The 27341-nt window shown below is 45.8% G+C and overlaps 2 protein-coding genes across 4 annotated transcripts in view; both read left to right on the forward strand.

Annotated features, from left to right (window-relative positions):
* Positions 1–27341, forward strand: part of LOC310710138 (interferon-induced protein 44-like) — a 40705-nt gene continuing 13364 nt past the window's right edge. The window contains exons 1-8 of one of the 3 annotated variants that reach the window (XM_083510692.1): positions 1–120; positions 1133–1632; positions 1724–1775; positions 4038–4233; positions 5073–5225; positions 6116–6287; positions 6495–6595; positions 7472–8361. In XM_083510692.1, the coding sequence (XP_083366818.1) occupies positions 1140–1632; positions 1724–1775; positions 4038–4233; positions 5073–5225; positions 6116–6287; positions 6495–6595; positions 7472–7684 (1380 nt within the window). In that variant the 5' untranslated portion in view covers positions 1–120; positions 1133–1139 and the 3' untranslated portion in view covers positions 7685–8361. Of the gene's footprint in view, positions 121–1132; positions 1633–1723; positions 1776–4037; positions 4234–5072; positions 5226–6115; positions 6288–6494; positions 6596–7471; positions 8362–18007; positions 18077–27341 lie in introns of those variants that run through there. The other 2 variants (XM_083510693.1, XM_083510695.1) reach the window with 2 other exon arrangements.
* Positions 20–26885, forward strand: LOC310710143 (interferon-induced protein 44-like). Its single transcript, XM_083510704.1, has 8 exons — positions 20–78; positions 19113–19612; positions 19704–19755; positions 22586–22781; positions 23622–23774; positions 24643–24814; positions 25023–25123; positions 25999–26885. Exons 2-8 carry the CDS (start codon positions 19120–19122, stop codon positions 26209–26211), a joined length of 1380 nt encoding a protein of 459 aa, XP_083366830.1. The 5' UTR covers positions 20–78; positions 19113–19119; the 3' UTR covers positions 26212–26885.

The raw sequence follows: 27341 nt of genomic DNA on the forward strand, positions 1-27341 counted from the left end.
ACTTTCGTTTTCCAATTGCCGACGCGAGCTGCTTCTCGGAGGGAGGAGGCTTGTTTGCTCCCGGGCTTCTAATCTGAGGTAAAACAGAGCTCTGGACACAGGAAAATTTCCCCAAAGCTGGTAAGATCATGTCATGATGATATTTTCCTGCCACATGCAGCTATTAAAATAGAATGGGGACTTGGCTGCTCCATACTGCTTTTTGTGATTCAGCAGCTCATTGCTTTGCATGTATGTTTCTGAGAGATTTTCTGAATCTGATCCTTCAGTGAAAGGGAAGCTTTCGGGAGGGCACCGAAATTTGCTAACTTTATCTACAAGCGCCGTGTTAATCTCTTGGGTGGAGTCAGAAAGCCTCGGCTGGCATTGTCCCATGTGAAAAGAAAAATATTATTCTTCGCCATCTAGTGGTGCTTCCTGTTTTTTCAACCGTTAGATGGGGGAAAGCTGCTTTATATTTGCAGATCACCATGAAACCTGATGCTTATACAGCAAGCTGAAGGCATGCGCAGAGCAAGCCTCCTCCCCATGCTTACTCAGGCATGTTCAATGGGGCCTAGCCCCCTAAGTACCACAGCTGCAGTTCACAGACCAGCAGCACAAATCTGTGCAGGTTGAATCAAATGAGGCTCTTATTGTCAAAGCTTGTTCTCCAGCTCCTAGCATGTCTTGGGTGGGGCTGTAGGACTGAAGTCTTCGTAACATTTACCCTGTGGAGGTTTGAAAGAGAAATGTGGCATATGTGTTTGAAAGTCTTGATTCCAGCATGCTGCTACTGCCCATCCATTTATGTGGAAGCATGACTTGCTCCATCAAAACTTTATGCTCCCAATTGTTCCTCTGAAATGCTGCTTTTTCTGCTCCACATCTGATGTCATATGGGGCAGGTAGGGATTGCTTTATGAAAATGGTCTCATGTGCAACATGGGAGGCTTAGAGGAACATGTCTGGACGAGAGGTTCCCCAGTCCTGGCCTACATTGGCTGGAAGTGGGTTTCTGAATTTCAGACAGGGATATCTCCTAAACATGTCTTGAGATGCTGGAAATTGAACTATGACCTTCTGCCACCTAGCTTTGGCTGTTCCCAATTCCAGAAATATTTACATTCCTACTATATCTCATTTCTTTCAGATTAAAGATGGCCTCATCTCGATTGACCAAAACTGAGGAAAAGGTGCTGCTGGATATTTTGGGATGCCAACATCTAAGCCTTCTGTATAAAGCAAGTTTGCATGGCTACAATGTCAATGCATTTCATAACAAATGCGACAGTCAGGGCCCAACTGTAGTTGTGGGATACAATGCAAGTGGCTATATCTTTGGAGGCTTTACTGAACAGAGTTATGCTTCAGCTGGGAAATACCTATTTGATAGCAATGCTTTCCTGTTTAGATTGAAAGGGAAAGGGCAGGAGCCCAGCGTACTAAAATTCCCAGTCAAGAATGCTGTTGAGGCTGTCCTTGACAATAGTGCATATGGTCCTACATTTGGAGCTAACACACTTGTATTCCTGTCTGAAAGCAAGAATAGTGTTACCACAGATGCTAACACTAACAGTTACACACTCAGTGCAGAAGACCTACATGGAAATGACCAAGTCCTTTTGGAATGTGAAGTATATCGAGTTGAAGGTGAGCTGAAACAATCATTTAAAAGTTATTTCACTTTTTGAAACCCGTTGATTTGCCCTCTTGCTGATATCAAATTTTATTTTCTCTTTAGGGCTGAGTAGCATTTTGGAAAAACCATGGCGGGAAATGACATGGACAGCTGAGTAGGTTACTGACTTGAGAAACACTCCCATCCCATTTCCCCCCACCCCACACACCATTTAGGCAAGCCAGTGGCATTGTTTCATTTACAGTGGTACCACGGGTTAAGAACTTAATTTGTTCCAGAGGTCCGTTCTTAACCTGAAACTGTTCTTAACCTGAGGTACCACTTTAGCTAATGGGACCTCCTGCCGCCGCCGCCACGTAATTTCTGTTTTCATCCTGAGGTAAAGTTCTTAACCCAAGATACTATTTTTGGGTTATCAGAGTCTGTAACCTGAAGTGTCTGTAACCCGAGGTACCAGTGTATTTACTTAAGGCATTTATATACCATTTAATCCATATAATTTCCAAGTGGTTTCAAAGTTACCCCAGTTCAAGGACACATTATAGCTGGGCTAAAGCACTTGACCAGTGAGGGCCAAGTGAGGGGTGTGGCTTGTGGAGAGTTCTGAGAGGTAAGATGGAGGCCTGGAGGACCACATTTGGCCTCTGTGCCTGAGTTTCCCAACCCCTGCTTCTAACAGGTGTCACTTTCTTATCTTTTCTTCCCTTGGCTAGTCATCCTCTCAGGTACACGGTCTAAACCACTGAGCCTCTTGAGCTTGCTGATCATAAGGTCACCAGTTGGAATCTGTATGATGGGGTGATCTCCTGTTGCTTTGTCCCAGCTCCTGCAAACTTAGCAGTTTGAAAGCATAACAGCTCAAGCAGATAAATAGATACCGTTGCAGTGGGAAGGTAAATGGCATTTCTGTGCACTCTGGCACTTGTCATGGTGTCCTCCTGTGCACCAGAAACTGGCCACGTGACCTGGAAAAAAACTGTATGTGGACAGATGCCGGCTCCCTTGGCCTGAAAGCAGAGATGAGTGCTGCACCCCATAGTCGAATTCAGCTGGAATTAACCATCCAGGGGTCCTTGACCTTTACCTTACCATTTCAGGATGACCTCCAGTTGTGGTTTTGAAACACCCCCCCTCAGTCTAAAAGAAGAGTTATAGGGCAGCCTTATAGTCAGTGTAGAAGGAAATGTTGTTCCATGCTTGCGGATATAGAACAGCATCCTTAACCCTTGAACATCCTTTATTTTAACGTTATCATTATGGTGCTGGGGTCCGACAGGCCCCTTTCAAAAGTCTGTGCTAGAAATAAAATTAATGATTGGTTTCAAATTGACTCCAATTTAACATCAAAATAGAATTTATTGATATTGCAAAACCACACCCAATATGAAATGCATTGGCGGTGCATTGGAGTCTACCGTGCTAACCTAAATTCATCTGTGGGCTATCAGGGAGCACTGGGGAATTAACAGAAGCATGCACCATGTTATTTGAGGCTACAGTTTTACCTGTCATGACCCTGGCCTCAGATAATGTCAGATGAAGGGCAGGTGGGTGTAACTTGGACCTAATGGCCTGGCAGGTCAAATGGAGAAGGCTGCCAGGCCCAGTGAGACCCACAAGCTGCAGCTCCCCACCAGTGGAAATTAGTTTAAAAGCTGATCACTTCATGAAGGGATGTAGAAAGATGTCTGCATTTTCTTATTTTAGGAGAATCAGGCAGGGAAGGAAGATATTGTATGGGGCAGTAGGCTAAAAATGGTGGTAAACAGCAGAAATTACCGTATTTTTTGCACCATAACACTCACTTTTTTCCTCCTAGAAAGTAAGGGGAAATGTCTGTGCGTGTTATGGAGCGAATGCCTGCGGGTGGCGGGGGGGATCTGCTGCAGTCGTGAGCAGAGGATCCATGGTTCCCCTTCCTTCCCTCCTCCGTAGTTACAAATCATGGATCCACATGGATCCTCAGGATTTTTGCATTGGGCTACTCCAAACTCACTATCAGATCACATGTCTGTGGCCACAGCATGAACCACAAAAATCATATATCCACTATTTCGTTTAGAATATTTTTTCCCTTGTTTTCCTCCTCTAAAAACTACGTGCGTGTTATGGTCCGGTGCGTGTTATAGAGCGAAAAATACGGTAGTCTCCAAAGAGAAATGCTTTTGGAGGTGGTATTTAAGCAAGTTCTCAACAGCTGTGGCTAATTTAGGTGACTAAATATGTAGGTACTCTACGCTAAATTTCAGAAGTTTTGTACACATTATCTTCATTTGATTCACAATTAAAACCCTAAGGCTTCAACCTAATAGAGTGTTGCTTTGCTTATCAACTTTAACACTGTATAACCAGGATATATGTATATATGATTACGCTAATATGGTTAATAGACAGATGTATTTTGCTACCTTGGCAGGAAAAGGGAAGCACTGATGAAAGAAATAAGAACTTACAAACCTTGCTTGGGTGCTGTGCCCCAGTGTCGGCTTCTGCTCGTTGGGCCAGTTGGAGCAGGGAAGTCCAGTTTCTTCAACTCTGTGAATTCAACTTTCCGAGGCTACGTGTCAAGTCAAGCTGCAGCAGGATCAGATTCCACAAGTCTGACAAAGCAGGTAGCTCTGCACTGCTAAAGCAAAAGTTAAGGACGGGCCTCCAGAACGTATTAAGTTCATAACCCAAGGTACCGCTGATTTCCAAAAATGTTGGCCAATAACTAATGGCAAGAAAATGGTAAATGAGATTCAATATATACTTCAACTAGGTTTCCTAGACTACAACTCCCATTAGCCCTTGCCAGGAGACCATTTGAAAACCATACAAAGCACAAAACACCTTGTCTTCCCCCTTCCTTTCCCGGCTGTTGTAAGGGTTTTCAAGCTGCAAAGGAAACATTCAGATACCTTCAAAGAGCCAAGTCCAGTCCTTTTGGCAGCTGACTGATTGTAGCCCATAAGCATATGTCGGCACAGAAGCTCCTCTTGATCAATGCCAATTGTCCAAATTATAGAGGAACCAAATAACGCCAGAGACGGAGGCTCGTCCATGGCAGGGACAAACATCCAGATACGGGCTTGCTTGGCACAGCAGGATGCAGTGAGCTCCCCAGATCCCACTGGGGAACATTGTTAGGATTTTTGCCACATAAATCCTGGCTTTCCTCTGCCTGAACCTCCTCGCTGCCCACGAAGGGCAGTGAGGAGCTACCGCCATTGACTCGTGACGTGACCATACTTAACTTGCCTTTCTAACCTGTTTCTTGTGTAATGGAACTTTTGTGGTTTTATACAGAGCCACAAAAATTACAGTAGATATTATATATACTATTAGGTGAAATACAGTGGATTGTATATATACTAGTAGGTGAAATTTGTCATTTACATATGTAAAATAGAAAGGAAAGCAGATAGGAATAGATTTCAATATGGTGTTATTTGCATTTTTTAAAAAATAGTATAGGACTTACCATCTTAAAAGCGGAAGTGATAGAACCCCACTCCCAATCATTTTCTGTGATACCATGGGACTTGAAGCTCAACCCAACGCTGGTCTGGACATTGAGGACGTGCGCAGCATATTGGAGGGCCATATTCCTGATCGGTACTCGGTAAGATGCATCCTCTATTGTTCATTTTAGATGGAGAGATTATCATTTAGGAACCTCTGCTTTTCATTTCTAATTTACTTCTATAATGCAAACATCACAGTTCCTGTGGTCCACCATTATAACCCCAGCAAGCGCAGTTTTATTTTCCCAAGTGGTTTGCCAGGCTAAGGACTGATTTACATCCACAAATCCATGACATGGCTTGGAAACACAGTTGCTAGAAGACTGGTCCTTGGGGAAAGCTGACCATGTGATTTGGCTCACCTTGGAGCCATGGTAGTTTCAGCCCAAGCCCTCAAAACTCATCTTCTTCAGAGTAAAAAAAAAATTGAAACCATTTGGGAAATATCTCACAGATCAGCTTATCATGCTGAGCAGCCTGAACATGGTTGGGTTTTTAGTTTCCACCTGCAATTGATTGGATGTGCAAGTTAGACCTCTCTCTTTGGGGAAACCCAAATAGCCACTTGTTCTCTTTGACCACCAAAGAGCAGTCTCCCTCCCCTAGGGGGGAAAGCGGTACGGGGAATCAGTGGAAGAAGAGGAAATGTGGAAAAGCCCTTGGAGGAGAATTTGGGAAATTGCTTGTTGTAATGGTCTCCTCAGTACTAGACTGAGAACTAATTCAGGTACTACACCCTCACCACACTGGGTAAAAATGCTTTTCAAAATGGGGCGGCAACTGACTACATGTCATTTTCCGTGTACTTGTATGCAGAAATGGTCACTTTTACATATCAAAGATGGCTGCTCCATGAGCACTACGTGGGGGCTGCCACCTTTTTGTATGTAGGTTCTTCCATTGCTATGTCTCTCACACAACCCTATAGGAATTTGATTCCATTGCAGCTATCCTATATTTTTTCTTCTATTACCCTTTTCCTTTTCAGTTTAATCTATCCTGTGCTATGAGCCCCAATATGCCAAACTATATCAAGTGCCCCTCTGCAAAAGACCGGATTCATTGTGTTGCGTTCATTATCGATGGGTCCAAGGTTGAGATCCTTCCTGAGAAGCTGGAAGAAAAACTGAAAGACATCCGTCGAAAAGCGAACAGCTTTGGTCAGTCTTTTTAATTTATTTTACATTTATGTGTTGATCAACCTCAATGTAGTTGCTATCTTATTTCATATTTTTAAAAATGGCTTCAAATAGTTCTTTGCTCATGGCTAAAAAAAACAACAATAATAATTGTGGTGGCTATTCCCAATTCAAAAGGAAAAAACAAACATGTATTATACTCCTTTTTATAAGTTAATCTCCTTACAGGTGTTCCACAGCTTGTTATTCTAACTAAAGTGGATCAGATTTGTCCTATTGTTGAAGAAGATATATCATACGTATACAAAAGCATGGCTGTTCAGAAGCAGGTAAACTGTTAAATTAAAAGCTATCTTTAAAGCTAGTCAGGCTTTTCTTTAATATTTTTATCTTTCTGTTACTTTTTCTTTCCTTGTTTTGTTTTGCTTCTGCTCTTGCTTCTTGGGTTTTTTAATATTCTCTACTCTGGGCTAATGAGAATATACACTTGAAGGTGATGGCTGGCTGATAAATGTCCCTGGACTCAGCTACACAGATGCAAATAAAACATTTTAAAAGGGTTGTGAAGTGCAAAATACCAATGTGACACTAGCTGGCGACAGTGAGCTGTATTTTTCAAAACATTTTTTTAAAAAGCATTTTCACAGCGTTTTTAAATATGTGTGCAGACTCCTTCCCTGTGTGAGAGGCAGGAAAGAGAAGAGGTCCCAGGCTGAGAGGCTGGGAAGGTCCATCCCTTTCTGTGTGAGACTAGGTTTAAGAACTACCTTTGAGGGATGACACTGCATTTTTCTTTCTCTTTCTGTTTAGATTAGTTTGTTTTTTATTGCATTGTATTATGAAAAACTGTCATAACATCTTTGCACTCTAGATGTGCAAAGCAGGGCTGTTGAGGTTTGTTATTTGGAGGGTGTGTGGCCTGAGGAAAATCCTGAGGGTCAAAGAGAGGCTCACCCTGGTCTAGGGCATTAAAGGTCATAGGGCATTAAACCAACACTTTTAAGTTGGACCTGGAAATCGACTGGACCTTCTTTCTTGTAAGTGGCCCTGAATTTTTTTTTGGTTTGGGTTCAGTGTACAGATACGGGGCATAAAAATGTAATTAATTAATATGGCCAGCAGTGGCCTTGTGTCAGCTGGTGGAACCAAAGGGGCATAAAAATAGTGTTCCCTTGGTAACAAATCACATTTTATTTCCTTTACAGATGCGGCTAATGGAAGCAAAACTTGGCATCCCTCTGTCTCATATAGTTCCTGTTAAAAATTATTCCTCAGAGCTGGAACTGAGGAATGATGTTGATATCCTGATACTCATGGCAGTGAGGCAGATGCTTCGTTTAGCTGAAGACTACCTCGACGACTGTGATGACGAACCTCCGGTCAATCGTTCCATTAAGGATTGTTATGCTGAGCCGTGATATATTTACTGAAGCCCATTAGAATTCTAGTTTATGCTTTAGATTTTTAATAAAAGTGACCAAGTTTATTCTCCATTTAGGGAGATGCCATTCCAGTTTTGAAACATGCTTACATACTAATCTCAGTATCTCGCTGCTGCTCCTGCTGTATGTATGTGGCTAATGGACAGGCTAACTGTAGAGCTGCAAGGCTTTTATGTTCTTTAGGTCTCCAACATCCTTTCCAAACCTAAAATTCTGTTTCTATTATAAGACAATAATTAAGACAATAATAGTATGTAGGTAGCTTGCACGAAGTCCATTACACTGCGACTCCAGGCTACAAACCAGATTGGTGTGTGCACTAGAGATGTGATCTGAAGGGAAAGAGAAATAAAAAATGCCAGCTGCCAGGAAAACCAGTTATGCTATGAGCAAGTGCAAGAAGGTAACTAAGCTATTAACCAGAGGCCTTGGAAAAGTTGAGAAAGTGGTTTAACCTCAAGTTATAGACGTGATACTAGGGAGGGGGGGGGGCTTATATACAGGGGTTGATGATTCTCGCGTGATATGCCAGATCAATAAATTACGAGGTATAAAATGGACTTCCATGTTGATGAGAAATATTTTAGGCGTTTTGTATCTTTTTAATGTCACTGCTTCCTTAAAACAAATAAATAAATGCATGTGAAACTCAGTGTATGAATGAATTCTGAAGTTACCAGCTGCAAAATATGCCACCCCTGGTCCCTGAAGTCCTTACTCAACTAGGAGGATCGTGGAAAAGGGGGAAAGGAAGAAGGGAAAGGACGGGTAGACAGTTAACCTGTTGCTGAAAATTGCAGGAAAAGAACTATCCCTGTAAGAGCACATAGTGCTGCTGTGGATACATTTTTCTGAAACTGTTGCTCATATTGGGGGCATGCTAATAATTGCTTGGCTAATAATCTCAGCAGGACGCGGGTGGCGCTGCAGGTTAAACCACAGAACCTAGGACTTGCTGATCAGAAGGCTGGTGGTTCGAATCCCCGCAACAGGGTGAGCTCCCGTTGCTCAGTCCCTTCTCCTGCCAACCTAGCAGTTCGAAAGCACGTCAGAGTGCAAGTAGATAAATAGGTACCGCTCCAGCGGGAAGGTAAACGGCATTTCCGTGCACTGCTCTGGTTCGCCAGAAGTGGCTTAGTCATGCTAGCCACATGACCCGGAAGCGGTACGCCGGCTCCCTCAGCCAATAAAGCGAGATCAGCGCCGCAACTCCAGAGTCGGCCACGACTGGACCTAATGGTCAGAGGTCCCTTTACCCTTTACCACAGATTATTAATCTCAGCAATGCAGCAGTTCAGTTCAATCTCCCACTCAGCCATCTAGTCACTACATATGTTATGTAGTGTAGTTTCACCCTGGGCCAACAGGGGGATACTGTATATAGTTTTCACTCAGGTCTGTAGATAGTTTTCACTCAGGTCCGCGGCAGTTATTTTAGGCGGGAACTCTGGGCTGTGGTGGTTACAATGTTGACAGCCGGCTGCCTATAAATACAGGCCGGCTGAGCTGTTCTCAGTCAGTTCTATTCCAGCTTACCACAATAAAGAGCTACTTGAAGAAATCGCTGTGCCGGCTGCTATGTCAACCCACTACTTAACACTGGCGACGAGGGTGGGATTGATGGACATCAGAGCACAGCCAGATGCGGCCAGCCTCTGAACTGAGCTGAATCACAGAGCGAAATCACTGAGCGAAATCACTGGGCAGAACCAATTCAGAGCTGACTGTTCTGGCTAGAGCACTGGGTTCCATCCATCGCCCTTCACGCCGGCATCGGAATCATGGCTTCACTTGTGCCTCTACCGCCGTTTGCGCCAGCCTCTGAATCATGGGACTCCTACCTCGCTCGGTTCGACTGCTACCTCCAAGCCAACGAGCTGACAGCAGTATCAAAGGATCGGAAGCGGGGCCTATTCCTCAGCCTCTGTGGGCCTGAGGTGTTTGAGACGGCCCGAGCGTTGGTTGCGCCTGAAGCAGTCCAGGCAACACCATGGGACACGATCCAAGAGAAGCTCCGCAACCACTACGCACCAAAGCCGTCCAAGATTGCTGCCCGCCATGCGTTCTACCACCGGAACCAGGCAGAGGGGGAGTCAATCAACAACTACACCACCGCCCTGCGACAGGCTGCAATGCACTGTGAGTTCCGAGACTTAGACGATGCCCTGATGGATCGAATCGTCTGCGGGGTCCGGGACATCCATCTGCAACGGCGCCTCCTAGCCAAGCCAGACCTCACGCTACAGAAAGCCATTGAGGAGGCTGTGGCCTCAGAAGCTGCTGAACGCTCCGCCCAGGAGATCCGCAAGTCCAGCAGCCCGCGTCTTGCTAGGGAGCCAGTTCCGGTGCATCATGAAGAGGCCAGCAGTGAGGAGGCATCCTCCAGTGAAGACGATGACGTGCACCAGACAAAGCGGGAGCGCAGGAAGTTCCAACAGAAGTCCAAGGGCCAACCGGAATGTGCTGGCTGCGGAGGCAACCATTCCCGTGCCAAGTGTCGATTCAGAGACGCCATCTGTAGGAAGTGTTCCAGAAGGGGCCACATCGCTAAGGTCTGCCGATCGGCTCCGTCTGACACCCCCCCTTCATCGACTCGCAAGTCCAAGTCTTCACTCCAGTCTGCCAAGGAAAGTTGTTTCGCTCTCACCAACTGCCGCTGCCCGTCTGGAACCACGATTGGCCAAACCGACTCGACTACGCGACGCAAGCTGAACGTCACGGTGCTCATTGAAGGAGCTCCATGTGACATGGAGATCGACACCGGGTCTGCCCTGTCCATCGTGTCATGGAGCACCATCAAAAGACTGGTACCCAGAGTGTCCAAAAGGCAACTCGACTCTCACCGCGTACACCTGAGAGACTACCAGGGAAACGACATTCCCGTGGTAGGCGTTGGCCGGTTCCGGATCGCCTTCAAGGATTTTTCGGGCCTGCTCCGGTTGGTGGTGGTCGAAGGTCAGCGGCCAAGCCTCCTAGGGCTAGACTGGTTTGATGCCCTCGGCCTGGAAGTCACCGGCATCAACTGCATCTCTAACGCAGAGACTGAGGGTCTGGTCAAAGACTTTGCCGAGGTTTTTGACGGCACCTTGGGCCAATATACAGGTACGCCCATCTCCTTTAGCCTTGATCCACAAGTCGCCCCCATCAAGCTAAAGCCACGCCGGGTTCCCTTTGCTCTCAAGGCTAAGGTGGACGAACAACTGGACAAACTGATTGCCCAAGGAGTTTTGGAGCCGGTTGACCACGCAAAGTGGGAAACCCCCATCGTCACGCCTGTCAAGCCAGATGGGTCGGTGAGAATCTGCGCTGACTACAAGTGCACGATCAACAAGGCACTTCAGCAGCATGCTTATCCGGTTCCTGTTGTCCAACACCTGCTGCATTCCCTGGGTGAGGGTAAGGTCTTCGCTAAGCTGGACCTTGCCCAAGCCTATCAACAACTGCCAGTCGATGATGCCACTGCTGAAGCCCAGACGATCGTCACCCACCGGGGGGCATTCCGTTGCCGCCGGTTGCAGTTCGGGGTGAGTGTGGCTCCTGGCATCTTCCAAAGCCTTATGGAGCGTCTCCTGCAAGGGCTTCCGGGCGTGGTACCATATTTTGATGACGTCTTGGTGTCTGCAGACTCACACCAGCAGCTGTTCGAGCGCCTCCGTGCCGTGCTGACCAGGTTCCAGGAGGCCGGGCTCAAGGTAAAGAGGGAGAAGTGCCAGATCGCCGTTCCACAGGTAGAGTTCCTGGGCTATCTTATCGATGCCTCCGGTCTTCGTCCAACCACATCCAAGATCCGCGCTATCCAGCAGGCCCCCACCCCAAAGAACAAAACGGAGTTGCAGGCATTCCTGGGGCTGCTGAACTTTTATAACATGTTCCTGCCCCACAAAGCCACAGTGGCTGAGCCTCTTCACCGACTCCTTAGCACTAAGACGCCTTGGGCCTGGGGTCATCGGGAGACGGCGGCCTTCAACGCGGTCAAGGCTCTCCTTTCTTCAGACAGTGTGCTGGTACAGTACAGTGAATCCAGGCCGCTGGTCCTTGCCTGCGACGCCTCACCTTTTGGCATCGGTGCTGTCCTTAGTCACCGTTTTCCAGATGGAAGAGAAGCACCGCTCGCCTACTTTTCCAGGACACTATCTCCGACGGAACGGAATTACAGCCAGCTCGACAAGGAGGCATTGGCACTTGTGGCTGGAGTGAAGAGGTTCCATGAATACCTCTATGGCAGGACTTTTGACCTCATCACTGACCACAAGCCACTCCTGGGCCTCCTCGCCGGTGATCGTCCAACTCCACCGGTCCTCTCACCACGCATGCTGCGATGGACTGTTTTCCTGGCTGCCTACCACTACCGGCTCATCCATCGCCCGGGGAAATCGATGGGCCATGCCGACGCCCTCAGCCGTTGCCCTCTTCCAGCATTTGTGGAAGACCCGGCTCCAGCTGCATCGCTCCTTCTGATTGAGGATCTTCCGGCAGCGCCTGTATCGGCTGCCACTGTGGCCTCCGCATCTGCCCAGGATCGCACCATCAGCCGGGTGCTCAACTGGGTGTGGAGGGGGTGGCCACAAGGGCCTTTTGCATCGGAGTTCCAGCCCTTCGCAACCAGACAACATGAACTCTCAGCTCATCGCGGCTGCCTGCTGTGGGGAGACCGCGTCGTGATTCCCCAGGGACTCCGTCAGCGCGTCCTGGAGGCTCTGCACGTTGGCCACCCGGGAATTGTCAAAATGAAGGCGTTGGCTCGGTGTTACGTCTGGTGGCCTAATATGGACGATGCCATCACTGCCTGGGTGTCCGCCTGTCAAGCGTGCCAGGAGTCGAGGCCTGCACCACCGGCAGCTAAGGGACACACCTGGGAGACGCCAAAGACACCCTGGTCGAGGGTGCACATCGATCTGGCTGGCCCCTTTCACGGCCGGACCTTTATGGTAGTGGTGGACGCCTATTCCAAATGGCTGGAGGTCGCCCTGATGCCCTCCACCACTACCGAAGCTGTCATCCGGGTGCTGCGAGGCCTGTTTGCAACACATGGGTGTCCTGATGTCCTTGTCTCTGACAACGGACCGCAGTTCACGTCAGGCACGTTTGAGCGGTATCTTTTGGGACTGGGCATCCGCCATGCCCTAACGGCACCCTTTCATCCATCCAGCAACGGGCAAGCGGAAAGAATGGTGCGCTCGACAAAAGAGGCACTGGCGCGCCTGGACCGGGGAGACTGGCATGAGCGGGTCGCCGAATACTTGTTCGTGCAACACATCACCCCTCATGCGGCCACAGGGAGGAGTCCTGCTGAACTGCTTATGGGCCGCCGCCTCAGGTCACCGCTCGACCGGCTACACCCAGACTTTGCCGTGGCTGAACCCCCAGGCTGTGCCAACGCACCACGGTCATTTGTCCCAGGAAACCAGGTCTTTGCCCGGAACTATGTGGGGGACATCCCTTGGGTGCCAGCCACAGTAGTGGGAGTCACTGGACCTCGCTCGTACCAGGTGGCACTCGAAGATGGACGCTTGTGGCGACGGCACATAGACCAGCTTAGGCGCAGGGTTGGGGACTTGGACACTACCGAGGTGCCCCCAACTGCGCTTGCGGCTCCAGAAGAGACACGTACAGATGGCGAGGCCCCACCTACACCTCCCTTGCAAACTGCCAGCGTGGAGCCGAACCAAGCCGTTTCAGAACAGACTCAGACCACTCCACTTGCGGAGGCTCCACCCACAGCAGCGGATCCAGGGGAGTTGGTTCCAACGCCACCTAGGGTCGCACCACAGCCTCAGCGAGAACTGTGTGGCCCTCCGGACTTGGCTACCAGTCCCCGGCGGTCTGGCAGAGTTTCCAAGCGCCCAACGTATTTAAAGGACTATGTTGTTGGACAGGTATCACTGTTGGTCTAAGTATGGGAAATGTAACCGATATGCTTTTGTGCTTATTTGAACCATTACGCGTAGTGCTGTATATAAGGAAACCATTACGATTGTAACTAACGCCTTATCTCGGTGGGGAGGGGTGTTATGTAGTGTAGTTTCACCCTGGGCCAACAGGGGGATACTGTATATAGTTTTCACTCAGGTCTGTAGATAGTTTTCACTCAGGTCCGCGGCAGTTATTTTAGGCGGGAACTCTGGGCTGTGGTGGTTACAATGTTGACAGCCGGCTGCCTATAAATACAGGCCGGCTGAGCTGTTCTCAGTCAGTTCTATTCCAGCTTACCACAATAAAGAGCTACTTGAAGAAATCGCTGTGCCGGCTGCTATGTCAACCCACTACTTAACAACATAGATAAGACTCTCTCCACACAGAGAGTCAGGCAGTCGGTCAGGAGCGGAAGAGTAGAAGAGCAGTTTCCTCCCCCTCTCTCAAAACATCAGATCAGGAGATTCTTGTAATGGGAGAGGGTGAAAAGATCAACAGTGCATTCACATCTGCTACTTAAAGGAACTAGTTTGGGATCCATGTTCCAGAGATGCCACCGTAGTCTTGGCTGGACACAGGAATGTGTGGCTGGCATAACCCATGGTCAAAGCAATTATTTAATGCTTTCCCCCCCTAATAGCGTTTGTAGTGTTTTCTATCATGGTTGCCTGTTGGGAGCGCCTCTATCTTTTTAAGCTGTTCAACGAGGAAATTGTATTTCATTTTTTTGGATGTTTACCATTAGCATCTGTTGGCATGTTCACAGTAGCAAAACCAAGTCACACTGAGGGAAAACGTGTGAAGTTATAAAGACCTGCGCAGTTTGGGACCTAGATATATTTCCCCATATCAGCCAGCTCAAGTTCTCAGATTGCCCCAGGGGGCCACAGTAGGAATTGTTGCCAATGCATCAGAAGGAATGCATTTCCTCTATAATGGGAGAGGCGGTATTTCCTGAACAATAATTTACCCTGCTGAAATACCTGGTGTTAGTCAAATGTAACATACAGTGGTACCTTGGTTCTCAAACTTGATGCATTCTGGGAGTTTGTTCGACTCCCAAAACTGCACAAAAACCAAGGCATGGCTTCAGATTGGCTGCAGGAGCTTCCTTCACTCAGCCGGAAACTATCAGACGTTCAGCTTCTGAAAAACATTTGCAAACCAGAACACTTCCAGGTCTGCGGCTTCTGGGAGCCAATTTGTTTAGGAGCCAAGTGGTTTGAGAACCAAGGTACTACTGTAATTTGATCATACTTTAGGAGGAAAACAGACCTGAAATCTGATCAAAAATATTTCTGAAAAACATCATTTTTATATGTGTGATTTCTTCTGTTATAAAATGTTCATTTCAATTAGACGTGAAGTCTGTTATTAGTATTTGTCTGGCTTCAGGGTTTTGTTTTTAAATGTTGACCAGGTTTGCCCTCTAGTGGACAACAATACAGACAATTTAAGAAAGATAAGGCCCTCTTCTGAATCATATTGAATTTAGTGGCTTGATGCTGAAATAATGAGATGGCCTTGTGGAAAAGAGGGGATTTCCTACAGCCCTTTGCTATGTGTAGTCTTCTGCTCCTAAGAGTTTAGCCTGTGCCCTGTGCCTTACTGCAGGAAGTGTTTTTATTCTTTAATCCTAGCAAGAACACCATTCCAGCTGTGACTTTGTGACTCGGGATCTGGGTGGCGCTGCGGTCTAAACCACTGAACCTCTTGGGCTTGCCGATGAGAATATTGGCGGTTTGAATCTGCGCAACCAAGTGAGCTTCCATTGCTCTGCCCCAGCTCCAGCCAAACTAGCATTTTGAAAGCACACCAGTGCAAGTAGATAAATAGGTACCACTGCAAAAGAAAGGTAAATGAGGTTTCCGTGTGCTCTGTTTCTGAATGCAAGATGAGCGCCACACCCCCATAGTTGCACCCCCATAGACTTAACCATCCAGGGGTCCCTTACCTTTTACTTTTTAATTTTTTGACTACATTAATGAGCAGTGATATTTTTATAGAAAAAGAGGTGCTGGAACTCACCACGAGCAACTCCCTTGTTCTCTTAAAATGGCAATGGAGCCCACCTGAGAGGTGCCAGAACTGAGTTCTGGTTAAAAAAAAAAAAGCCCTGGTAACGAAGAGAAGTAAGTCATTTCTGGCCTGTTGTAAGTAAGGTTTGAGGATATATGGTACACATCTATTTGCTCATTGGGATGAATGACTCCTTCATTCCCAAAAGGAACACTAATGCAAGACTGGCCTGGATGCAGTCAGGCCAGAAATCAAACACCTGCAGGGAGCTTGTTACTATTGCACAGAAGACTAGTTTCTACGTTCCACCCCCATCCTAAATCCAGGCAAGCAAGAGACATTATTAGGGTTCAGAGACAAATGACACTCTTTCCACCCGCATTCACACACACACCTGCCTCAGTTCTGGTACTGGTACTACAAGCATTGCAACCTCTAGGCCTTGTTCAGCAGTAAGTAAGGTTTGAGGATATATGGTATGCATCCATTTGTTGCGTGTTCAGACCCAGAGACCCCCCCCCTAAATAAAAACATATTTGACTCAAATTTTAGTTTGGGTTTTTGGCAGAATTTAGGCCACAACTTTATTGATTACAGAAAGTGAGTGGTTGCACAGGCTCTGGTTCGAATAACTCCCTGCACCCTTGCTGAGCCAGAGCTCTATCATCGGTCAGCCAAGGGTGAACACCTGAGGTAGGCAGAAAGCCCGGGAATGGACTATGTCCACTCCCCACATGCCCTCCTGGACTCAGGCATGGACACAACTCCCTCTCAGGGGTTGACCAAACCAAGTTGAGTCCCTGGATTACTTTAACAGAATATCTTTTACATAGGGATGGCAAGACTGTTCCCCCATCCCTATCGCCTATCCACAACCTTACAAGTTCGCCTACGTGGCAGGCGAAACCCAAGTGGCAACAGCCAATCAGTCAAGTGGGGGAAATTCCAGCCATACCTCTGTCCCAACGACAGACAACACATGATGGCATAGCAAGGTCAATCGCAAAATGCCCTAAATATAGGGAGTGGTGGGCGGGTGTTCCGATGCATGAGCTGAAAGAAGAAGCTCTGGGTCACGTGTATAGGTATTTATAGGTCCCTCAATCCATTTAGACAGCACCCCATTAGCCAGATTAAACCCATCAATGAGGGACCTACCAGTCGGGTCTTATGGCTGACCAATATACCCACCCACAACCAGAGGGCCAGTCTCCAGGTCTCACCACAACACGTGCCCTTTTTTAGGCAGGACATGCTCTCTTGCACAAGCTAAGGGAAAGCAGACGCTTCCCTGCATTAGCCAGGCCCTCTATCAGCCAAGAGCAGTCATTCACCCCCACCCATTTGCAGGATCTCTGCAGTCTGGATTCAGGGATGTGAGCCATTTGCTCTTGCACAAACTGAGACCCCCTGCACCCCTCCCTATATGCTCACAGTCATTTCAGCTTTATGTAGGATTCTGTCTTACTGTCAGGTATCTTGCAAGAAATTTCTATTTTAGTTCTACCTTCCTCCCTAAGAGCATTTCCCCCTACATAGTCACAGACTCCAGGAAACCTGAGTACACTTGGTTCTGCTTCCTGAGCACCTCTGCACTGTCACTTTCGTTTCTCCCTTGCAGACACGAGCTGCTTCTCAGAGGGAGGAGGCTTGTTTGCAGACGCTCCCGGGCTTCCAATCTGAAGTAAAACAGAGCTGTGGAAACAGGAAAAAAAATTCCCCTTAGGTGGTAAGATCATTTTTTTCCATAACATTTTTTTATATAACTAACTGGACTTCCTCACATCTCCCTTACCCTGCGTTCTTTGTAATAAAAAATACCAGCAAATTATTACCTTGTTTCATGCCTTATTTTGTACTTCTCAAATGTTATATTTCTAAACTTAAAGTAATTTTTGTCAATTATTCGTACCTTAAATTAAACATAATATTGCTTTAAGTTTTGACCTTTTCTTACTTATCACTTAATTTTCTATATCTCACAATCAAATTACTGGAGCTGTATTTTTCTGGATCGTGCAATTTCTTAACATTCATACAACTTGTACTGTTTTTGTAAATAGTCCTTAATTTTTTTCCAGTCCTCTTCCATTGTTTCTTCTCCCAAATCTCGGATTCTGCCAGTCATTTCAGCTAGTTCCATGTAGTCCATCAATTGCGTCTGCCACTCTTCCAGTGTGGGCAAATCTTGTGTCTTCCAGTATTTTGCAATAAGTATTCTTGCTGCTGTAGTCGCATACATAAAAAAGTTCTGTCCTTCTTAACACTTTCTGGCTGGTTCTGCTTCCTGAGCACCTCTGCACTGTCACTTTCGTTTCTCCCTTGCAGACACGAGCTGCTTCTCAGAGGGAGGAGGCTTGTTTGCAGACGCTCCCGGGCTTCCAATCTGAAGTAAAACAGAGCTGTGGAAACAGGGAAAAAAATTCCCCTAAGCTGGTAAGATCATGTCATGATGATATTTTCCTGCCACATGCAGCTATTAAAATAGAATGGGGATTTTTTAACGGTTGCTTGGCTGCTCCATACGGTTTTTGGTGATTCAGCAGCTCAGCTTAACAATTGCTTTGCATGTATGTTTGTGAGAGATTTTCTGAATCCGATCCTTCAGTGAAAGGGAAGCTTTTGGGAGGGCACCGAAATTTTCTAACTTTATCTACAAGCGCGTGTTAATCTCTTGGGTGGAGTCAGAAAGCCTCGGCTGGTATTGTCCATGTGAAAAGAAAAATATTATTCTTCACCATCTAGTGGTGCTTCCTGTTTTTCAACCGTTAGATGGGGAAAAGCTGCTTTATATTTGCAGATCACCATGAAACCTGTTGCTTATTTAATACAGCAAGCTGAAGGCACGCACAGAACAAGCCTCCTCCCCATGCTTACTCAGGTGTGTTCAATGGGACCTAGCCCCCTAAGTACCACAGCTGCAGCTCACAGACCAGCAGCACAAATCTGTGCAGGTTGAATCAAATGAGGCTCTTATTGTCAAAGCTTGTTCTCCAGCTCCTAGCATGTCTTGGGTGGGGCTGTAGGATTGAAGTCTTCTTAACATTTACCCTGTGGAGGTTTGAAAGAGAAATGTGGCATATGTGTTTGAAAGCCTTGATTCCAGCATGCTGCCCATCCGTTGATGGGTATGTGGAAGCATGACTGGCTCCATCAAAACTGTATGCTCCCAGTTGTTCCTCAAAAATGCTGCCTTTTCTGCTCCACATCTGATGCCATATGGGGCAGGTAGGGATTGCTTTATGAAAATGGTCTCATGGGCAACATGGGAGGCTTATAGGAACATGTCTGGACAAGAGGTTCCCCAGTCCTGGCCTACATTGGCTGGAAGTGTGTTTCTGAATTTCAGACAGGGATATTGCCTAAACCTGTCTTGAGATGCTATAAATTGAACTATGACCTTCTGCCACCTAGCTTGGCTGTTCCCAATTCCAGAAATATTTATATTCCTACTATATCTCATTTTTTTCAGATTAAAGATGGCCTCATCTCGATTGACCAAAACTGAGAGAAAGGCACTGCTGGATATTTTGGGATGCCAACATCTAAGCCTTCTCTATAAAGCAAGTTTGCATACCTACAATGTCGATGCATTTCATAACAAATGCGACAGTCAGGGCCCAACTGTAGTTGTGGGATACAATACAAGTGGCTATATCTTTGGAGGCTTTACTGAACAGAGTTATGCTTCAGCTGGGGAATACCTATTTGATAACAATGCTTTCCTGTTTAGATTGAAAGGGAAAGAGCAGGAGCCCAGCATACTAAAATTCCCAGTCAAGAATGCTGTTGAGGCTGTCCTTGACGATAGTGAATATGGTCCTACTTTTGGAGATAACACACTTGTATTCCTGTCAGAAAGCGAGAATAGTGTTACCACAGATGCTAACACTAACAGTTACACACTCAGTGCAGAAGACCTACATGGGAATGACCAAGTCCTTTTGGAATGTGAAGTATATCGAGTTGAAGGTGAGCTGAAACAATTATTTAAAAATCATTTCACTTTTTGAAACCCGTTGATTTGCCCTCTTGCTGATATCAAATTTTATTTTCTCTTTAGGGCTGAGTAGCATTTTGGAAAAACCATGGCGGGAGATGACATGGACAGCTGAGTAGGTTACTGACTTGAGAAACACTCCCACCCCATTTCCCCCCACCCCGCACATCATTTAGGCAAGCCAGTGGCATTGTTTCATTTACAGTGGTACCTCGGGTTAAGAACTTAATTCGTTCTGGAGGTCCGTTCTTAACCTGAAACTGTTCTTAACCTGAGGTACCACTTTAGCTAATGGGACCTCCTGCTGCCGCTGCCACGTAATTTCTGTTTTCATCCTGAGGTAAAGTTCTTAACCCGAGATACTATTTCTGGGTTAGCAGAGTCTGTAACCTGAAGTGTCTGTAACCCGAGGTACCAGTGTATTTATTTAAGGCATTTATATACAATTTACCGTATTTTCCCCTCTATAACACGCAGATTTTTTCTCCTAAAAAGTAAAGGGAAATGTCTGTGCGTGTTATTGAGCAAATGTGTGGTCCCTGGAGCGGACAGTCCGGAGTGGAGGGGCAAAAATCAGGCAAAAATCATATCGCGCCGTCACGGAATGAGGGAAGCCTGAAAAGGAAGCTGTTGCTTTCCTGCATTCTGCCTCAGGGTCTTACTGCCCACCCTGTTCTGTTTCAGTTGCTGTTTGCTCAAATGGAACAAAGAGCAGGGAAATCCCCTCCCCTCCAGGCAAGCAGAGGGGAAAGCAGAGCGTCCTTCCCTCTAATTCCTCTCCGTGCTCCGGTGCTGCTGCTGCTGCGTCCAGGGAAGCATTCCAGGCAGCTGGAAAACAGGGAGAGAGAGAGAGAGGGCTGGCTTGGGTGGGTGGGTTGGACTTTTGCCTTCCTTTCCTCTCCCCTCTCCTAAACCCCTCTCCTGCATTCTTAGCCAGCTACTTCTCTGCACACCCCTCTCGTGCTCCTTGTCCCTTCTATGTTTTTCCTTCTCTCCCCACTTAAAACATGGTTACAAAGCGTGGATCCACATGGATCCTCAGGATCTTTGCATTGGGTCACCCCAAATTCACCATCAGATCACATAGCATGTCCATGGCTACAGTCTGCACCAAAAAAATCACGCACCCACTGTTGCCTGGGGCTGCAATGGCGCAAAAATGTGGTTACAAAGCACAGATCCACGTGGATTCTCAGGATTTTTGCATTGGGCTATCTCAAACTCACCGTCAAATCACATGTCTGTGGCCACAGCATGAAGCACAAAAATGATACATCCACTGTTTCATTCAGAATTTTTTTCCCTTGTTTTCCCCCTCTAAAAACTATGTGCGTATTATGGTCAGGTGCGTGTTATCGAGCGAAAAATACGGTAATCCCTATCGTTTCCAAATGGTTTCAAAGTTACCCCAGTTCAAGGGCACATTACAGCTGGGCTAAAGCACTTGACCAGTGAGGGCCAAGTGAGGGGTGTGGCTTGTGGAGAGTTCTGAGGGGTAAGATGGAGGCCTGGAGGACCATATTTGGCCTTGGCACCTGAGTTTCCCAACCCCTGCTTCTAACAGGTGTCACTTTCTTATCTTTTCTTCCTTTGGCTAGTCATCCTCTCAGGTACACGGTCTAAACCACTGAGCCTCTTGGGCTTGCTGATCATAAGGTCAGTAGTTGGAATCTGTGCGATGGGGTGATCTCCTGTTGCTTTGTCCCAGCTTCTGCCACCTAGCAGTTTGAAAGCGCAACAGCACGAGCAGATAAATAGATACCATTGCAGTGGGAAGGTAAATGGCATTTCTGTGCACTCTGGCACTCGTCATGGTGTCCTGTGCACCAGAAACTGGCCACGTGACCTGGAAAAAAACTGTCTACGGACAGATGCTGGCTCCCTTGGCCTGAAAGCGGAGATGAGTGCTGCTCCCCATAGTTGAATTCAACTGGACTTAACCATCCAGGGGTCCTTTACCTTACCATCTCAGGATGACCTCCAGTTGTGGTTTTGAAACACCCCCTTCAGTCTAAAAGCAGAGTTGCAGTCTAAAAGAAGAGTTACAGGGCAGCCTTAAAGTCAGTGTAGAAAGAAATCCCGTTTCATTCATTGTGGATGTAGAATAGCATCCTTAACCCTTGCACATCGTTTATTTTAACGGTATCACTATGCTGCTGGGGTCCAACAGGCCCCTTTCAAAAGTCTGTGCTAGAAATAAAATTAATGATTGATTTCAAAGTGACTCCATTTTAACATCAAAATAGAATCTATTGATATTGCAAAAGCACGACCCAGTATGAAATGATTTGGCAGTGCACTGGAGTCTACCGTGCTAAACTAAAGTCATCTGTGGGCTATCAGGGAGCACTGGGGAATAAACAGAAGCATGCACCATGCTATTTGAGGCTACAGCTTTACCTTGGCCTCAGATAATGTCAGATGATGGGAAGGTTGGTGTAACATGGACCTAATGGCCTGGCAGGTCAAATGGAGAAGGCTGCCAGGTCCAGTGAGGCCCACAAGCTGCAGCTCCCCACCAGTGGAGATAAGTTTAAAAGCTGATCACTTTGTGAAGGGATGTAGAAAGATGTCTGCATTTTCTTATTTTAGGAGAATCAGGCAGGGAAGGAATATATTGTATGGGGCAGTAGGCTAAAAATGGTGGTAAACAGCAGAAATGAGTCTCCAAAGAGAAATTCTTTTGGAGGTGGTATTTAAGCAATTTCTCAACAGCTGTGTCTGAAATGTGGCCAGTTTAGGTCACTAAACATGTAGGTAGTCTGTGCTAAATTTCAGAAGGTTTGTACACATTATCTTCATTTGATTTACAATTAAACCCACAGGCTTCAACATAATAGAGTGTTGCTTTGCTTATCAACTTTAACACTGTATAATCCGGGATATATGTATATATGATTACGCTAATATGGTTAATAGACAGATGTATTTTGCTACCTTGGCAGGAAAAGGGAAGCGCTGATGAAAGAAATAAGAACTTACAAACCTTGCTTGGGTGCTGTGCCCCAGTGTCGGCTTCTGCTCGTTGGGCCAGTTGGAGCAGGGAAGTCCAGTTTCTTCAACTCTGTGAATTCAACTTTCCGAGGCTACGTGTCAAGTCAAGCTGCAGCAGGATCAGATTCCACAAGTCTGACAAAGCAGGTAGCTCTGCACTGATAAAGCAAAAGTTAAGGACGGGCCTCCAGAACGTATTAAGTTCGTAAACCGAGGTACCGCTGTATTTCCAAACACGTTGGCCAATAACTAATGGCAACAAAATGATACATAAGATTCAATATATACTTCAACTAGGGTTCCTAGACTACAACTCCCATCAGCCCTTGCTAGGAGACCATTTGAAAACCATACAAAGCACAAAACACCTTGTCTTCCCCCTTCCTTTCCCGGCTGTTGTAAGGGTTTTCAAGCTGCAAAGGAAACATTCAGATACCTTCAAAGAGCCAAGTCCAGTCCTTTTGGCAGCTGACTGATTGTAGCCCATAAGCATATGTCGGCACAGAAGCGCCTCTTGATCAATGCCAGTTATCAAAATTATAGAGGAACCAAATAACGCCGGAGACGGAGGCTCGTCCATGGCAGGGACACACATCCAGATATGGGCTTGCTTGGCACAGCAGGATGCAGTGAGCTCTCCAGATCCCACTGGGGAACATTGCTAGGATTTTTGCCACATAAATCCTGGCTTTCCTCTGCCTGAACCTCCTCGCTGCCCACGGAAGGCAGCGAGGAGCTACCGCCATTGACTCGTGATGTGACCATACTTAACTTGCCTTTCTAACCTGTTTCTTGTGTAATGGAACTTTTGTGGTTTTATATGGAGCCACAAAAATTACAGTAGATATTATATATACTATTAGGTGAAATACAGTAGATAGCATATATACTAGTAGGTGAAATTTGTCATTTACATATGTAAAATAGAAAGGAAAGCCGATAGGAATAGATTTCAATATAGTGTTATTTGCATTTTTTAAAAAATAGTTTAGGACTTACCATCTTAAAAGCGGAAGCGGTAGAACCCCACTCCCAATCATCTTCTGTGATACCATGGGACTTGAAGTTCAACCCAACGCTGGTCTGGACATTGAGGACGTGCGCAGCATATTGGAGGGCCATATTCCTGATCGGTACACGGTAAGATGCATCCTCTATTGTTCATTTTAGATGGAGAGATTATCATTTAGGAACCTCTGCTTTTCATTTCTAATTTACTTCTATAATGCAAACATCACAGTTCCTGTGGTCCACCATTATAACCCCAGCAAGCGCAGTTTTATTTTCCCAAGTGGTTTGCCAGGCTAAGGACTGATTTACATCCACAAATCCATGACATGGCTTGGAAACACAGTTGCTAGAAGACTGGTCCTTGAGGAAAGCTGATCATGTGATTTGGCTCACCATGAAGCCATGGTAGTTTCAGCCCATGCCCTCAAAACTCATCTTCTTCAGAGTATTTGGGAAATATCTCACAGATCAGCTTATCATGCTGAGCAGCCTGAACATGGTTGGGTTTTTAGTTTCCACCTGCAATTGATTGAATGTGCAAGTTAGACCTCTCTCTTTGGGGAAACCCAAATAGCCACTTGCTCTCTTTGACCACCAAAGAGCAGTCTCCCTCCCCTAGGGGGGAAAGCGGTACGGGGAATCAGTGGAAGAAGAGGAAATGTGGAAAAGCCCTTGGAGGAGAATTTGGGAAATTGCTTGTTGTAATGTTCTCAGTACTAGACTGAGAACTAATTCAGGTACTACACCCTCACCACACTGGGTAAAAATGCTTTTCAAAATGGGGCGGCAACTGACTACATGTCATTTTCCATGTACTTGTATGCAGAAATGGTCACTTTTACATATCAAAGATGGCTGCTCCATGAGCACTACGTGGGGGCTGTCATCTTTTTGTATGTAGGTTCTTCCATTGCTATGTCTCTCACACAACCCTATAGGAATTTGATTCCGTTGCAGCTATCCTTATTTTTTCTTCTATTACCCTTTTCCTTTTCAGTTTAATCCATCCTGTGCTATGAGTCCCAATGTGCCAAACTATATCAAGTGCCCCTCTGCAAAAGACCGGATTCATTGTGTTGCGTTCATTATCGATGGGTCCAAGGTTGAGATCCTTCCTGAGAAGCTGGAAGAAAAACTGAAAGACATCCGTCGAAAAGCGAACAGTTTCGGTCAGTCTTTTTAATTTATTTTACATTTATGTTTTGATCAACCTCAATGTAGTTGCTATCTTATTTCATATCTTTAAAAATGGCTTCAAATAGTTCTTAGCTCAGTGCTAAAAAACAACCACAATAACAATTGTGGTGGCTATTCCCAATTCAAAAGGAAAAAACAAACATGTATTATACTCCTTTTTATAAGTTAATCTCCTTACAGGTGTTCCACAGCTTGTTATTCTAACTAAAGTGGATCAGATTTGTCCTATTGTTGAAGAAGATATATCATACGTATACAAAAGCATGGCTGTTCAGAAGCAGGTAAACTGTTAAATTAAAAGCTATCTTTAAAGCTAGTCAGGCTTTTCTTTAATATTTTAATCTTTCTGTTACTTTTTCTTTCCTTGTTTTGTTTTGCTTCTGCTCTTGCTTCTTGGGTTTTTTTTATATTCTCTACTCTGGGCTAATGAGAATATACACTTGAAGGTGATGGCTGGCTGATAAATGTCCCTGGACTCAGCTACACACATGCAAATAAAACATTTTAAAAGGTTTGCAAAATGCAATATACCAAAGTGACACTAGCTGGTGACAGTGTGGTATGTTTTCAAAACATTTTTTTCAAAAGCATTTTCACAGCGTTTTTAAATATGTGTGCAGACTCCTTCCCTGTATGAGAGGCAGGGAAGGGAAGAGGTCCCAGGCTGAGAGGCTGGGAAGGTCCATCCCTTTCTGTGTGAGACTAGGTTTAAGAGCTACCTTTGAGGGATGACACTGCATTTCTCTTTCTCTTTCTGTTTAGATTAGTTTGTTTTTTATTGCATTGTATTATGAAAAACTGTCATAACATCTTTGCGCTCTAGATGTGCAAAGCAGGGCTGTTGAGGTTTGTTATTTGGAGAACGTGTGGCCTGAGGAAAATCCTGAGGGTCAAAGAGAGGCACACCCTGGTCTGGGCATTAAAGGTCATAGGGCATTAAACCAACACTTTTCAGTTGGACCTGGAAATGGACTAGACCTTCTTTCTTGTAAGTGGCCCTGAAATTTTTTTTTGTTTGGGGTCAGTGTACAGATACGGGGCATAAAAATGTAATTAATTAATATGGCCAGCAGTGGCCTTGTGTCAGCTGGTGGAACCAAAGGGGCATAAAAATAGTGTTCCCTTGGTAACAAATCACATTTTATTCCCTTTACAGATGCGGCTAATGGAAGCAAAACTTGGCATCCCTCTGTCTCATATAGTTCCTGTTAAAAATTATTCCTCAGAGCTGGAACTGAGGAATGATGTTGATATCCTGATACTCATGGCAGTGAGGCAGATGCTTCGTTTAGCTGAAGACTACCTTGACGACTGTAATGACGAACCTCCGGTCAATCGTTCCATTAAGGATTGTTATGCTGAGCCGTGATATATTTACTGAAGCCCATTAGAATTCTAGTTTATGCTTTAGCTTTTTAATATAAGTGACCAAGTTTATTCTCCATTTAGGGAGATGCCATTCCAGTTTTGAAACATGCTTACATACTAATCTCAGTATCTCGCTGCTGCTCCTGCTGTATGTATGTGGCTAATGGACAGGCTAACTGTAGAGCTGCAAGGCTTTTATGTTCTTTTGGCCTCCAACATCCTTTCCAAACCTAAAATTCTGTTTCTATTATAAGACAATCATTAAGACAATAATACTATATAGGTAGCTTGCACAAAGTCCATTACACTGCGACTCCAGGCTAGAAACCAGATTGGTGTGTGCACTAGAGATGTGATCTGAAGGGAAAGAGAAATAAAAAATGCCAGCTGCCAGGAAAACCAGTTATGCTATGAGCAAGTGCAAGAAGGTAACTAAGCCATTAACCAGAGGCCTTGGAAAAGTTGAGAAAGTGGTGCAACCTCAAGTTATAGATGTGATACTAGGGAGGGGGGGGCTTATATACAGGGGTTGATGATTCTCACGTGATATGCCAGATCAATAAATTACGAGGTATAAAATGGACTTCCATGTTGATGAGAAATATTTTAGGTGTTTTGTAACTTTTTAATGTCACTGCTTCCTTAAAACAAATAAATAAATGCATGTGAAACTCAGTGTATGAATGAATCTTGAAGTTACCAGCTGCAAAATACGCCACTCCTGGTCCCTGAAGTCCTTACTCAACTTGGAGGATCTTGAAAAAGGGGGAAAGGAAGAAGGAAAAGAAAGGGTAGACAGTTAACCTGATGCTGTAAATCTGAGAAAAAGAACTATCCCTGCAAGAGCACATAGTGCTGCTGTGGATAGATTTTTCTGAAACTGTTGCTCATATTGGGGGCATGCTAATAATTGCTTGGCTAATAATCTCAGCGGGACACGGATGGCGCTGTGGGTTAAACTACAGAGCCTAGGACTTGCCAATCAGAAGGTTGGCGGTTCGAATCCCCCCGACAGGGTGAGCTCCCGTTGCTCAGTCCCTGCTCCTGCCAACCTAGCAGTTCGAAAGCAAGTCAAAGTGCAAGTAGATAAATAGGTACCGCTCCAGTGGGAAGGTAAACGGCATTTCCGTG

This window comes from Podarcis liolepis (genome assembly GCF_965112155.1).
Source record: "Podarcis liolepis genome assembly, chromosome: 6".
Taxonomy (NCBI): Eukaryota; Metazoa; Chordata; class Lepidosauria; order Squamata; family Lacertidae; genus Podarcis; species Podarcis liolepis.

Coding starts and splice junctions, on each gene's coding strand:
- LOC310710143 (XM_083510704.1), top strand. CDS start 19,120: ATGGCCTCATCTCGATTGACCAAAACTGAGAGAAAGGCACTGCTGGAT. Junction 22,782..23,621: donor CCACAAGTCTGACAAAGCAG/GTAGCTCTGCAC, acceptor TTTAAAAAATAG/TTTAGGACTTACCATCTTAA. Junction 25,124..25,998: donor GCATGGCTGTTCAGAAGCAG/GTAAACTGTTAA, acceptor TTCCCTTTACAG/ATGCGGCTAATGGAAGCAAA.